The sequence below is a fragment of the Sceloporus occidentalis genome, unplaced genomic scaffold (genome assembly GCF_023333645.1).
Source record: "Sceloporus occidentalis isolate IW3139 unplaced genomic scaffold, rSceOcc1.0.p SCAF_9, whole genome shotgun sequence".
NCBI classification, from domain to species: Eukaryota; Metazoa; Chordata; class Lepidosauria; order Squamata; family Phrynosomatidae; genus Sceloporus; species Sceloporus occidentalis.
The window spans coordinates 35,039,858-35,055,623 of NW_028316989.1; the positions used below are offsets into that span (position 1 = coordinate 35,039,858).

Sequence of the window (15,766 nt, forward strand, 5' to 3'; positions counted from 1 at the left end):
TAATATGACTGCAACAACGGACAGGGTTTCAAGCATACACTCCCAACTGTCCCAGTTTGGCTAGGACAATCCCAGTTAATCCCATCATCCTGCTTTTTCAGCTGCTTTTAAAACATCCCCGTTTCTCTCCTCCAGCTTTCCACCTTTGTCCTTATCTGAAACACTGAGAGCTGCTGCAAATCAGAGTTGACAACACTGGGCTGGATGGGTTTGCTACTTTCTTACAGCCTGAATCCTGTATGGGGGTTACGTCCTTGTTAATGGATTTATGTATGTGGGATTTTGAAGTGGTCAATTTCCTAAAATCTGTTTCTAGTAGAAGCCTGCTGTTACGTTACCAGGACCAGCAAAGTGCCTGATGGCTATTGCAGGCCAATGTTCATAGCTCACATTGCTGGTGTCCTAATACACATCTTTACAATCCATTAACAGGGTTTCTTAGTGTTTCTACTACTTAGCTAAGTGTATGTAAAGTTACACTAAGGCTGCATTGCAGAAATAGTCCGGTTTGGCGCCACTTTTACTGCCATGGCTCAATGATATGAAATCCTGAGAACTGTAGATTCCTGTGACACCAGAGCTCTCCAACAGAGAAGGTTGAAATATCTCACAGAATTACGATCCCCAGAATTCCATAGCACTGAACTCTGGCAGTTAAAGTAGTGTCAAATTGGATTATTTCCGCAGTGCAGATGCAGCCTCAGTAAAAGGGGATCTAGGATTCCAGCATACATTCCTATGAGTTATGGGTCTTCCTCGGAGGATGTTCCTGGAGGCCCTTGGGCAAAGAGGAGCCAAGATTCCCATTGCAAAAAGTGCATGGAAGGAGAATCAGGGAAATGAAGATGTATCCACTTTCTTGAGAGCTCTCCTTTGCTTCACCTTATGTCTCTTATGTCCTCTTCCCTCCTAATGATGTCTCCCTGCAGAATCATGAAGTGCAACTCTGAATTCCTGGCCGCCACGTCTGGGCCCCACAACCCGGGTGCGGAGGAGGCCCCCGAATTCTGCACCGCCCTGCGCACCTACGCCCATTGCACCCACCACACCACCCGCACCTGCCGGGGGGACTTGTTTTACCACTCCGCTGTCCACGGCATCGACGATCTCATGGCCCAACACAACTGCTCCAAAGACGGACCCACCTCACCACCCTGCCTCCGCCCCCCACCAAGAGGAGACAGACAGGAGCGTTCGGACAGCCCCAAAATCTGCCATTACTAGAGGAGCTTCCGTAAACACTCCCTGCCTTCAGTCCCAACTATACTCACTGCGGGCTATTTGGGGAGCCCCCACCTCAGGACTTTTTCGGATAGTTTCCAGACATGCAAAGTCCAGGGGGCTTGGCCCCTCATAGACAATAACTACCTGAATGTACAGGTGACAAATATACCTGTCCTGCCTGGTTCCATGGGAACAGCCACCAGCAAGGTAAGCGCAGAAAAAATTGGTCATTTTCACTCACATTTTGCTCCATGTGGGTTGAGCAAAAGCAACTCACTTATTATTATTATTATTATTATTATTATTATTAACCTTTATTTATGAAGCGCTGTAAATTTACACAGCGCTGTACATACAATCTTTTTAGTTAGACGGTTCCCTGCCCTCAGGCTTACAATCTAAAAAGACATGACACAGAAGGAGAAGGGAGTGTTGAAGGGAAAGGGTAAGAGGTCTAGCAGTTCTTCTCTACCTCCAAGGACCAAGGCAGATGGACTGGAGGGAGGGCTTGGCTTCACTTGCTCAATGTTTTCACTGAGCCTGGAAAGAATTGCATAATTGTCACTTGCTTTTTGTTGTTCTTTTGTTGTCTGTTTTATTGAATCATTTCCAGTATTGCTATGTATTTTATATGTATTATCCTACTAGAGAGGCCCCTTCCCCACCACCTTTCCCTTCTCCTTTTGTGTTGTGTCTTTTTAGATTGTAAGCCTGAGGGCAGGGAACCGTCCAATTAAAAAGATTGTATGTACAGCGCTGTGTAAATTTACAGCGCTTTATAAATAAAGGTTAATAATAATAATAATAATAATAATAATAATAATAATAATAATAATATTAAAGAGCTGCAGTCCTCCAGCATGATTCTTTCTTTGATCAACCTCTGGCAGATGTTGACCATGGAGTTGTACTAGAAGACTTAAGGATTCCTAGAAAAGTTTTCTCTGAGGTCAAAAGCATAGTGAATTTATATTTGTGGTTTTCCCACATTCATTGGGCGTCCTTCGTCCCTATCCCCAGCGAATGTGAAGGGACCACTGTAGTTTTATGTCCCGAGAAATTACAATTTATGAAGCTTTATATCGCTAGTCTTTACTCCTACTAGGAAAGGGTTTTTTTATGTTGAGGAGGTTGCCCTCTTGTGGACATTGTGTTAGTAATGCCTTACCTTTTACTTATTTGCTTACTATCCTGCCTTTTCCCCAAAGGCAGGTCATGTCATTCAAAAACAATATTGTGGGCTTTCCGCATTTGCTGGAGTTAAGGGTGCAAGACTCCCTCGCAAGTGGAACAATCACAAATGAAAAAAACACTATTTTTTAGTTGAAAGAACTTCTGTCTAGGAATCTCTAAGTCCTCCACCACAACTCTGTGGTCAACATCCATCAGAGGTTACCCTAGAACAGTGGTGGCGAACCTATGGCACATGTGCCAGAGGTGGCACTCAGAGCCCTATCTATGGGCACGTGTGCCGTCACCTCAGCATAGAGTTTGCCAGAGTTTGCTACTGGAAAGTCAAAGGGATGCGGCACTTCGCAATAAGTAAGTGGGTTTGGGGTTGCAGTTTGGGCACTCGGTCTCTAAAAGGTTTGCCATCACTGCCCTAGAATCATGATGGAGGACCTACAAATGCCTTAAGAAGTGTTTTCTCTAGGAATCTCTAGGTCCTCCAGTGTGACTCTTTGGTCAGTGTCCAGCAGAGTTGTGCTGGAGGACCTAGAGATTCCTAGAGCGACCATATTGATCTAATCCGTGAATAATAAAGTCCACAAAAGTCAAAGCCATGGATGTGGAGGACCAACTATATAATTGTATATATGCAGCGACTACCGTCAGGAAAAACAGTTCATTCATGAGGCTGTTCTGTCCCTTTTCAGCATTGATCTGCATTTTTTTTTAAATCTCCAGCAAAGAAAAATAATAATGTATATCTTGAACATAGTTCTTTTCTTCTGAATCCAATTAAAATGTATGTTGTAATAATATTTGAGGAGAAGTAGAAAATGCAATATGTTATGTGCTATAAAGACATCAGAAGCAGAATACAGGGATCTAATGGAAATTGAGGCACAGAAGACACAATTAATTAATAAAATCTGAACAAAATGTTATTGTTACAGCCCATTTCCTTTGAGTTAATTCCCTCCCTTTCTGGTTTTACAGAAAATCCAGTTACTGGTGGATTGGCTTTGTGTGTGTGTGTGTGTGTGTATACATGTGTGTGTTTTTTCCCCAGGAACTGGGGGCTGACAGAATGAAAAAGCCCTATGAAATTCATGGGGTCCTTATAGGTCAATAGCCAAATTGAAGGCAGACATGCACACACACAAGAGCAAAAACTTATGTTTTTCTTTTTGCCCAAAATTGCTGAATTTCCCACAAGCTGTGCCTGCACTGCAGAAATAAAGCTGTTTGATGCCACTTTAACAGCCATGGCTCCATGCTATGAAATTCTGGGAGTTGTAGTTTTGTGAGACATTTAGCCTTCTCTATCAGAGAGCTCTGGTACCACAAAACACACACACACACACACACACACACACACACACACACACCAGCAACAAATCTCAGGATTGCATAGATGGAGCCAGGACAGTTAACTCAATGTCAAACTGTATTATTTCTGCAGTGCAGATAGGACCTGGGTTGGCTGATGAAATTTTAAAAAGCCAGAATAAAAGCTCCTCTTCCAGGAAGCAGCAATCCATTGCCTGATCCTGGTTTAAACACACATAGTATCCATTCCAGAAGTTATCTTTCCTTAGCTATTGCCTTTTGAGTTGTGTCAAGGCCAAATCCATTTCCAAAGAGATAAAGTCTCACCACTTGAGGGTCCTTAAGTAGTACAGATGGGGACGGAGGCAATGTCTGGAATGGGTATGGTTGGAATTCAGGACCCTTGTCACACGTAAATGTAATTTCCCCCTTTTCCTATCATCTTTCCCCACACAGCTCACCATCATCTTCAAGAGCTTCCAGGAATGCATAGACCAGAAGGTCTACCAAGCTGAGATGGATGAACTCCCCGCTGCCTTCACTGACGGCTCCAAAAATGGCAGCGACAAGCATGGTGCCAGCAGCTTGAAAATCATTCAGAAAGTCTCTGGCCAGCACATCAAGATCCAGGCCAAGTATATTGGCACCACCATTGTGGTGAGGCAGGTGGGCCGCTACCTGACCTTCGCTGTGCGGATGCCCGAGGAGGTGATGAAAGCTGTGGAAGATGGAGACAACCAGGGCCTTTACCTCTGCCTCCGGGGATGCCCGCTCAATCAGCAGATAGACTTCAAGGCCTTCCGCTTCACCACCCAGACCACAGAAAACTGGGCTCACCGAAAAGGCCCCAGCCTTCCCTCTTCACCAGAGGCTTTCACCTATGAGACAGCCATGGTGAAGTGCTGAGAGAAGCTCCCAGTGGAGGACTTGTACTTCCAATCCTGCGTCTTTGACCTTTTGATGATGGGCAACGTCAACTTTACCCTGGCTGCTTACTATGCTTTCGAAGAGGTCAAGATGCTTCACTCCAACAAGGACAAGTTGCACCTGTACGAAAGGACACGAGCTTTGGAATTGGACAATATGGCCTCCTCAAAACATTCCCTGCCTCCTCCTCGTCTTTTGCTTCCACTGCTGGTCTTGACATGTTTGAGCCATTGTCCAGCCCTGTTCCTGTAGACCCAGCATCACAGCACTGAGGAATGAAACAGTTGTGTTAGAGTAATCCAGAAGCCGAGGCTTGCATACTGGAGTTCGTGTTTTATTAACCCCTTCTCTCCCTCCAGAAAACCCCAACATGTTGAACGGTGTTTGGACCTTTGGGAAAACCGAAGGCCTCCCTTTACTTTTGAAGCATCTCTACTAGATTAGGATCCCAAAATTAGCCCTGTTTTCATATTTCCTTCATCTTGTAGTGTAGGACAATGGGAGGATGCCTTGCTGTCCACCCCAGCGTCTCCTTTTGGCTTACTGTGAGTGGTTTGCGGTCCTCGTAGCATTGGCATTTGTGTAAATTTTCCCGAAGAGGTGGCGCTCCTTGTTGCTGCCAGAGAGAGAATGCCAGGAATGCAACTGGGGTGTAAGAAAGAAGAAAAGACCTACAGAAAGGATTCTGTGTGGCTCAGACCCATGCTTTTGTGGTTGTCAGTCCATTGGATGTACCTGCTTGTGTCAGGGAGTGCCAACTGCTCCCCAAGAAATTGGGTCACACATGCATTTCCCTCTCACTTTGGGATACGTGGTGCTCAGTGTGCAAACAGATGCTGGTGCACACCTGCTCCCTAACTTCTTCCTTGTGCAGCTGCTGGTAGTTGCCTTTGCATAGGTGTGTGGGTAGCAAGTATTACAAAGCTTTTCTTCCTTCCTTCTCTCTTTCACTTCCTTCTTCCCTCTGGCAACTTCTGCAGCTGTACAAAGGAACTTAAAGGTGCATGTCACAAGTGGCTTTGCTCCATAGCAAAGAATGTATTTTGCACACAGATGGTCCCTTGGAGATTGTATATAGTCACTGGGAATGATTCCTGGATGAAACCCAGGAAAGCTGCTGTGTAGAGGGGGGGGGGGGGAGAGGGAGGGCAAATGGTTCAAAGGCCAATTTTGCAGCCCAAGGAGAACTCACCATTGGTTACAGGAAGCTCAGAAATATTCTTTAAAAACAAAAACCTGTGAGGGGTGGGAGAGTGTGTCTGATTCTAAATGAAAAGCATCACTGCATTTCTTTTTAATTTCCATAAAATTTTAAAGGAGGAATAATGTCGGGCTTCAAAGGCCATGGTCTGAAAAAAAGGCCTTGGATCCCTCCTGTTGAACAGGGAGATGAGAAGTGGTTCTTACGTCTGCATGACTATTAGTAGGAAGCACAACGTTATTGGAGAGTCTGGAATATCAGTACGCAAAGGGCTCTGGCAACACTTTTAAGATATACTGTGTGATAGAGGTTGTAGCATAAGCCTTGCAGACAAGGTCTGAAGAAGTGTACCAGGTGTACAAAAACTTATGCTACAACTTCTTTCACACAGTTAGTCTCAAACATCTTGCAAGATCCTTTTGCATAATGATTGGAGACTGTATCCCAGTTTGCACAGAATATTTGGCTTGTGTTCAGATTTATGCCTAGAATCTGTTTGGTGTCTTACATGCAAATTCCCCTTGTGGAAGAGAGGTTGGATGTTATCGACCAAGAGTTGCATCCAAGATTGCCGAAGCAGAGTTGTGTAGGCCGTGCCACTATACACAGAGATGCACACATGGTTGCACAATGTTGCTGTTCAGCACAAGGGTAAGAGTAGCACCAATCACTGCACGATTTGCATTACATGGCCCTGATGCGAGATCTTGGCAGATTGGTGCATTGTTGCTGATGGATAGGACGAGGCTGAAGACTAACTTGGCACAGGGATATATAAGGTGGCGAGCAGCTTGGATCTACCTGTCAATGTAATGGATGAAGACACCAGGGTTCAAATCCCCACTCAGTAATGGAAATCCATTGGGGGACATTGGGCAAGTCATAGTCATTGAATCTCACTAGAAGGCAGTGACAAGCCTCCTCTGAGTAAACCCAAGAAAACCCTATGATAAAGTCACAATTAATCAGGATAGCATTGAAAGCACCTAACAGCAACCACAAGGCAGGGGCTTCTCAATGGTCCTCCTCCTTCACATTTTCCCCATCCTTTCAAACTAATCTCCCCATCTTTTCCAATATTTCCATTTGTCACGTTCAGATAATTAAGAGTGCACTTTATTATTTTCCCTACCAATTGTGTTTGGGGCTTTTTGGTTACATTTGACCAAGTTCTGGCATTACAAGTGAAGCAGAGCCAATGAAGACCCAACAAATAGAGGTGGGAGTTGGGGAATTAAAAGCAAAACTTGGGGGAGTGGGTGGGGAGCATTCAACAATCTCACATGTTCTCCCCCCCCCCATCTTCTTTTCTGCATGTAGAACATGTGTGGGGTGTCGATGTACATACTGTAAATTATTTATTGATGAAAATGCAAGTAAAGCTTTTCTTCCCAACACGGTGTGCATACATGTGCGTTTCCGTTTGTGGCATCATTTAGGGATAGGAGATGTCACCGATTGGGTCGTGTGTGTTGTAGATTTTGTTTGTTCAAAAAGGGATAAAGAGTGTGGATTTCCAAATTGCAGACTGAAGGGTAGAATAGTCTCTGTCACACTATACAATTACAGCATTATGACTCCACTTCGAGTGCCATGGCTCCATCCTATGTAATCCTAGGATTTGTAGTTTGGCGTGAAAAACCTCAAATGTAACACTCACATATGCCCAGCTTTAATTCTGTCCAGCAAAGAGCTAACACAGAACTCAGAATAACCACCGTTTGCATCTTATAAATACATATATAAATAAATAGCCAAAACAGAATAAATAACCAAAAAAGCACAAGGAAACCAGCAGATTTATAATAAATAATAATAATAATAAACAATTTATTTATAGCCCACCCAATCTCTAGGAATTTGGGCAGGTTACAAGAATAAAAATTCATTAGAAATACAATAAAATACTCAACGATCCCTTCCCAACCCCCTCCCCAATATTAAAACTACAATTAAATAAAAACAACAAAATGCAATATAACAAAATATCTGTCTTACATTATACTATAAAAGAATCCATACAGTGTAGAAAACTAATACATCCACTATAAAAACATATTTACATCATTTACAGCCATTTTTTCCTTTTTTTTTTTTTTTGCTTGTTTTCTTAAGGCAACCAGGACTAGTTGGCCTTCCCCTCTTACATTCAAGGTTTTCCTGAGCAAGTGTAGTTCAAGCTCTGGACCTTGGATTAAAGCGTGGCTCATTTCAAAATGACTTGACCCCCTCCCTCCCAGTGGTCTGAACCATCCAACTGTGTCCATTTCCAGTGAATGGTCCAAGTGGCCTCGGCGGGGTTACGCGGCCTCTCCCTGTGTCTTGCCCTGCAACCCCTGACCAGTACAAAATGGTTTCAGACCTGTCGATTCATCCAATGGGGGTGAATCTGCAACATGCGGCCCAATTGGCCTGAACGGGGTCAAAAGACCCTTCCTCGAACTCTCCCCATCAGACCTGACCAACAGCAACTGGTTTTGGACCTCTCCGAACCACTTAGGAGATTATCGCACCGGCAAATGGGCCGGCCTGAGTCCAGCCCTATTTTGAAACTTTCACCCCTGGCTCAGGCAAGACTCAGTCTGGCCAATTTGCTGTTGTGATCATCTCCGTAGTCCAGACCATTCAATGGGAAGATAGTCTTAGACCAATATATTGCAGAGGCAATCAGCCAGTTTTGCTTGCCAAAACATTTCCGTTGGAGGCATCTTTGGATATTCGACATAAAAAGATCTTGAAAAGGGCTTGTCAGGAATCTAATACAAGGAATTAGAGAATAAATGAATCCTCCCGCTTAAGAAGGTATTTCATAACATTCCAACAGAGGAAAAAACCAAATTCATGGAATTGTGCTAACATCTACAGACAGAGCGAGAGACAGTAAAGGGGTCTATGGTTAAATGGAGTCAACTATGTCTATTCTAGAGTTTAAAAATTGGGAAAGATCTTCTTTGGCTCTGAAGACAGGTCTGAGCCCTCATTCCTGGGTGCCAGGCGTGCATTTTCAAGATCTTTTTTCTATCTCATTCCTTTTTACATAGAATAGGCAAAGGTGCCTTCAAGGAACCTGAACAGTGAACAGGGGATATGTCCGCAGCAAAAGGAAGAAGAAGGAAAGGATAGGGACAATGCATGCAGAAGATGGCAAAATGCTAACAGGTGACAGAAAAGGCAGAATTACTCAACACCTTTTTTGCCTCAGTCTTCTCAGAAAAGGCAAAGGGAGCTCAACCTGAGGATAATGGAGCAGAGGACAGAATTGGGGAATTTCAGCACAGAATAAGTAAAGAGATAGTATACCTGGTTAATCGAAATGAATTTCACTCTCCAGGACCAGATGAACTACATCCAAGGGTATTAAAAGAACTGGCAAATGTAATATCAAGGGAAGTAATAGTGCCACTCTATTCTGCCTTGGTCAGGCCCCACCTGGAATACTGTGTCCAGTTCTGGGCGCCACAATTCAAAAAGGACGTTGAGAAACTGCAGCGTGTCCAAAGAAGGGTGACTAAAATGCTGAAGGGTCTGGAAACCATAAAGCCCTATGAGGAGAAACTTAGAGAGCTGGGGATGTTGAGCCTGGAGAAGAGATGCTTAAGAGGTGATATGATAGCCCTGTTTAAATATTTGAAGGGATGTCATATTGAGGAGGGAGCAAGCTTGTTTTCTGCTGCTCCAGAGAACAGGAGCAGGAACAATAGATGCAAGCTACAGGAAAAGAGATTCCAGCTCAACATTACGAGGAACTTCCTGACAGTAAGGGCTGTCTGACAGTGGAACAGACTCCTTCCTCAGAGCGTAGTGGAGTCTCCTTCCTTAGAGGTCTTTAAGCAGAGGCAGGATGGCCATCTGTCAGGGATGCTTTGATTGTGATTTCCTGCATGGCAGAAGGGGGTTGGGCTGGATGGCCCTTGCGGTCTCCTCCAACTCTACGATTCTATGATTCTATGAATCTATGTTTTGGCATGCAAAAATAACTGCTTCCCTCCACAATGTATGGGTCTATCATCCTATTGGATGGGCCTTTTCCTTCCATTCCCTGCAAGGCTTTAAAGTCTAGCCTGGCAAGGAAGCGACAAGGGGCAATGTAAAGTCGCAGGCTTTCATGGCCGGCATCCATAGTTTTTTGTGGGTTTTTCGGGCTATGTGGCCATGTTCTAGCAGAGTTTCTTCCTGACGTTTCGCCAGCATCTCTGGCTGGCATCTTCAGAGATGCCAGCCACAGATCTTCTCTGAAGATGCCAGCCACAGATGCTGGCAAAACGTCATGAAGAAACTCTGCTAGAACATGGCCGCATAGCCCAAAAACCCCACAAAAAACTATGGACAAGGGGCAATTTGGATAATTTTGATGCACGTTGGAGATTTACTCCCATTGGATGGATCAGAACCGGACAGGTCAGAAACCTACTGGTCAGGGGTTGCAGGGCAAGGCAAAGGAAAGGCTGCGTGACCTCGCTGAAGCCGGTTGGACCATTCACTGGAAATGACTACAGCTGTCCCTCCTTACCCACGGATATTTTATCCACTATAGGAGGGACACTATTTTGCTATGCCATTTTACGAGGGGGTATCACCCAGAACTTATTATGGTATATGGGATGTCATTTGGTCAGGGTCATCGTTGATCCCTAAGTCCATGATGTTGAGAGAATCAGTTCACTGTGTCCTTTTGTGAAAGAATTTGTAGTTTAAGCTTTCATAGCCTTGCTTGGCTTCCTAAAATGCAAAGAATGAAGTGTCAAAATGACTGACAGCTTTCAAACTGACTTAGCCCCAGCGTCTTTTGAATCTTCTTCCTCCTTCTTCCTCCTCTTCCACCTCTTCAACGAAAATAACAAACAGATCTTCCACATTTACCTCCTCCTCCTCTTCGTCAATTACATCTTCCTCCTCCTCTTGGTCAGATATCACAATTACATCTTCCTCTTCCTCTGTATCGGAGATCTCGATAGCATCTTCTCCATCCAAGATCTCGATGATCTCATTGTCCAAAATAAGGATCGGTTCCTCCACCTCTCCTCCCTCAGATATCCAAATCGATCCTTCCTCTTCCTCCACCCAATCGGATATCACGATAGGCTCGCTCTCAGCTGTAACGGTGTCTCCAGCTACAGCCTGGATGTCTTTGGGCTGTGAACCAAGAAAATTGGGCAGCTTAGTCCTCAAGCAAAATCAGGGGTGTGACAAAATCAGAGATCTGACCACTGAAAGAAAGGAGGGGAAGTGGGCATAGCCTTGCCTTGTTGTTTGCCTTCTGAATGAATGAATGAATGAATGAATGAATGAATGAATGAATGAATTTATTATGGCACATGGCCAGCACCAAAATATGGCAAGCATACAAAACATGTAACATCAGGTGTACTGCCATAGCACAAAGGTATCTTTTTATATTTGCCTTCAACTACGGCTGATGGAATGATATTAAATCTTGCGAGCATAAATGCTCTTCTAAATTTGGGGATGTTCAAGTTATCAAAGTATTTGGCATGTATGGAAACTCATTCAGTTCCCCCAATTATGGGATAGAGAATTGCTTTGCTTTTGTGGGTTCGTAGGTCAATATCTTTAATTCTCTGTGGGATAACAGTTTTTGCTTTATTATCAACCAACATCTGTACATGATCTCTTGATAACCCAATAGAAGAAAGTTTCAGAATTAAGGAATTTATCCAAGTTGATCTAAAAGGGTCCGTTAGTATTAACGGGGCCAAACCAATAGGGTTGTGTTCTTGTTGTGTGTCCCCAAGTCATTTTTGATTTATGGAGAGCCTACGGCAAGCCTGTCATAGGGTCATGGGAGAGACAGCCTATTTATCTGGGCAGCTTTAGAGGCCCAGTTGGCATCAAGATTAATAATAATAATAATAATAATAATAATAATAATAATAATAATACGTTTTATTTATAAACCACTATTCCAATTAGATCATAGCGGTGTACAAAAAAGATCAATACACAGAGCAACACAAAATACAATAAACAATATACAATACATAGTTAAAACCACTAAAACATTATACATTAAAACCGCTAAAACAAGACCAGGCCAGCTAAAATACTTGAAGATATTGCACATTATAGGGGAAGGATCGCATTAACAAGGGACGTCGGGGAAGGCATGGTGAAATAAAAAGGTCTTCAATCTCTTTTTAAAGAGGTCTAGGGAGGTGGCGGCGCGGAGTTCCTCGGGAAGGGTGTTCCAGATCCCAGATGCCGAGATAGAAAAAGCTCTCTGTGAGGTAGACACATATCTAGACGAAGGGATCCTCAGCAAATTCTATTGGATGCCAAGTAAAAACATGACTTTTTGTTTGATCCTTTAACGGGCCATTGGAATTAATTCAGATTTCTTCATTTGTTCTGGCTTCCAATTGTTTTAACAAGCTGTAAGACCTTCTGTTTAAATTTGCCATATTTTAAAAAATATGGTTTTAACCCACTTAAATCACTCTTGTTTTAATTTGCAAAGAGATCCTGTGGCACCTTTGAGACTAACTCAGCAAAAGAAGTTGTAGCATACATTTTTGCAGACTCTGTCTCCTTCCTCAGATGCAAGGAGTGGCCTAAGGTCCTTTCTGGGCAGCCCTTCACTCCATGCATCTGCGGAAGGAGATCAATCCTACAATAGCTGATGCTACTACTTCTTTGGAAAGCACAAGGCCTGCTCCAGCACCTCTTGGCTTCTCCATTGGGTTTCCGGCACAACTGACCTCTTGCTCGCTGCTGGGTTCGCCATCTGCGAAGCCTTCCGTGTCCGTTGGGATGTTTTGGCGCTTTGGCCTCTTGGCAGGATTGTTGGCCTCTGCCTCGCTCAGTGAGCCAGATGGGCTTTCCAGTCTTCTCTTCATTTCAGGGCCTGGTTATCAATCAGGGCCTGAGCCTGGAAGAGTTAAGAAGGATCAGCTAAATGGCTTCCAGAAGGTACTTCTGCTTAGCTTCCCAAGTATTATTTGCTCCATGGCATAAGAGAAATACCTGAGCTCATGGAATTGCCATAGTCCTAAAATGTTGTTGTGGCGTACCTTTAATTCATGGTGGCCAAAGGCAAACTTATCCTATTCTTGGCAAGATTTATTCAGAGGAGGTTTGCATTGCCTTCCTCCGAAGCTGAGAGAGCATGATTTGCCCATGGTCACCATCTCCCATCATCCTAGTCCAACACTCAAACCAGTCTACTATATTGGCTCTCTATTCTTGCAATGCAATCTTCAGATTCTGAAAAGAGGACAGGTTAGCAGGTTTGATGGAAATGGTATTCTGGCCCTGGAAAGGCCAACAAACAACCTCCACAAGGGTGGTACCGGCCCCCTGCACCCTATAACTGTGCACCCGCCTCTATGTCTTGGAAAACAAATTGAAGGCACCCTCCTGGTAGGTTTTGTCTTATCCTATTCTTGGCAAGATTTATTCAGAGGAGGTTTGCATTGCCTTCCTCCGAAGCTGAGAGAGCATGATTTGCCCATGGTCACCATCTCCCATCATCCTAGTCCAACACTCAAACCAGTCTACTATATTGGCTCTCTATTCTACTACTATATTGGCTCTCTATTCTACTCTATTGAAGGCACCCTCCTGGTAGGTTTTGTCTTGAATTTGCTCCCAAATAACATGTCTTCTTTGAAAAGTTGAAACCATTGGGTTATTAAGGAGCAACACTGTGAAATAGCATGGCCCTAAAAGAGGTATTGAATTTTCTATATGGGGTGGAGAAAGTGGAAGGAGATACAGTTTTCTCCTTCTCTCCTATTACTTGATCTTGGGGTCATTCAGAGGAGCTAGGAAGTTCAGGACAGAGGAAAAAGAAACAAAAAATTGCATTGCAGTTAATGTACACTGTAGCAGGCTCTGACTTCCATGTTGTTGGGGCATTGGGTCCATGGTGCTGGATCCTAGTTCCAAGATAGGGGTCATTCCCACTGGCCTATAACACGGGTCTGGATGTGAATCATGGGTGCATCGTTTCCATTTGAGCGCGAATTCGACCTGCTTTGCTCCGAAATCGTTCCGATAGAGATTCGATGCCTGTGCCTGAGCGCCTGAGCAGCAGATGGGCTTTGAGGTACATGCCTGCATGATCGCCCCCCCCCCCCCAGACAGCCCAGGGAGCAATGGGGGAAGCAAAGGGACTTGGGGTGATTAGAGGCTCCTCTTCTTTCTTTCCCAGAGGAACTATGGGAAGACACAGATGGGCTTTGCAGTACATGTCTGCATGATCGCCCCCCCCAGACAGCCCAGGCAGCAATGGGGGAGGCAAAGGGATTTGGGGTCATTAGAGACAGTTCAGACCAAAAGACAGAGCCAATTCACCATCCCACTTACATGGGAGTAACCAGCTACTGCTGTCTATCTGACTTCCTGCAAGCCCTTGTCCTCCAGTTTCCCCTTTCCCTCCCAGTTAACATTTGGAGATGAGCCAAATGCCATTAAGCATCCTGGGCATAAAATACTGTTTGAATACACTGATGTTCTGGACCATGCCAACCACTACCATGTCAGGATGCTCAGGGAAGCCATTCAAATCCACAAACACCTGGACAATTTCACCCGGAAAGAAGAAACCCTTAAAGTGATCAAAATTTGGCTACCAGTCCTGAGGAATAGCAAAATAAGGACTCAGCAAATACAAATAGGAAACCATTCAGAGTCAGGGGCTTTCCCAGCAGATAATTGATCACCAATTAGCAGACATTAATCCTCCTTTGCATTAGCCTCCCAGGCTAATGCAAACAGATGCTGGCAAAACATCAGGAAGAAACCTTTCTGGAACATGACCACATAGCCCGAAAAACCCAGAAAAAACTATGGATGCCGGCTATGAAAGCCTTGGACTTTACTTTGGAGATGATCCTTTGGAGATGGTTGAGAACTGAAGTCCAATTGAAAAAACAATGCCATCCTTTTCTTTTACCAGCATGTTTTCTTTTTTAAAAAAATTCTTAACGTAAATACTTGACTATATGTCGACCTCATGTATAAGTCAAGGGCATGTTTTGGGGCCAAAATTATGGATTTTGCTATGATCATTTGCTATGATCATTTGCTAGGATAAGTCAAGGGTAAAACCTAGGGGCATACAGCAAAGGATCTAAAGGATGAAGCAAGGGAAAACAATGTCAAAGAACTTACAAAATTCCATCAGACATAACTCTTTGCGCTTACTCTTAAGACTGAATGGATGAGAGAGGAGAGGGAGTCAGTGCTTCACGTATTATACTCTTGCTTTTCACCAGGGGATGGTTCCTCCTTTTAAATAAGAGTTAAGATACAGTACTTACACTGACCCCTGGATAAGTTGACTCAGATTTTTTGGATCAAATTTTTGACCTACATTTCTAGACTTATACATGAGTATATACAGTATGTTCATTCTACATTTTGTATTCTACACCACCTTGAGACCCACTCCTGGGAGAAACGAAATTGAAGAAATAAGACAGCCATACACTTGAACCCAACTAATGAAGTTCTGCTTAAGAAGGATGCTATCAGGTGAGCTCAAGTAGTCCACCTGGTTTAAAGCGATGCCTTCCCAAAGCAGAAGTAGCTAGCATTTAAATAAAGAAAGGACTGGCTGCACTTACTGTAAAGAGAAAACAGCCAGAGAAAGCAAGAGAGCTCTCCAAACGATCAATGGCACCAGAACCAACCGAATGGTATGGCTCTGAGCAGTTGAAGTCTCCAGCCGCAACCACCTCCAGACTTCAACTGATGCAGCTTCCAAGGATCAGTTGGCCAAGATTCTCCAGGATCTCCAAGGAAACAAAACAAACATTCTGTTTTGTCCCATCTGAGCACTTCCCCACCAGGTCCAAATAGATGGGTTACCATTGCTTTCAATGGGATAGTTTCAACGGCCTTTTAACATTTCGTAGTTTTTAGCTGATTCTTTTGGGGAGCCGCCTTGGGTCCCCC

General features: G+C 44.0%; 1 protein-coding gene and 1 pseudogene across 2 annotated transcripts; one reads left to right on the forward strand and one right to left on the reverse strand.

Annotated features, from left to right (window-relative positions):
• Positions 1-714: 714 nt before the first annotated feature.
• On the forward strand, positions 715-5,760 carry LOC149307246 (repulsive guidance molecule A-like; annotated as a pseudogene). The gene is made up of 2 exons (XR_016282356.1): positions 715-1,431; positions 4,177-5,760. The product of XR_016282356.1 is annotated as a repulsive guidance molecule A-like (transcript).
• Positions 5,761-10,618: 4,858 nt separating this feature from the next.
• LOC149307247 (uncharacterized) lies at positions 10,619-15,509 on the reverse strand. The gene is made up of 3 exons (XM_089538294.1): positions 15,436-15,509; positions 12,565-12,734; positions 10,619-10,981 (listed from the first exon to the last, which is right to left on the reverse strand). Exons 2-3 carry the CDS (start codon positions 12,700-12,702, stop codon positions 10,619-10,621), a joined length of 501 nt encoding a protein of 166 aa, XP_089394420.1. The 5' UTR covers positions 12,703-12,734; positions 15,436-15,509.
• Positions 15,510-15,766: the final 257 nt, after the last annotated feature.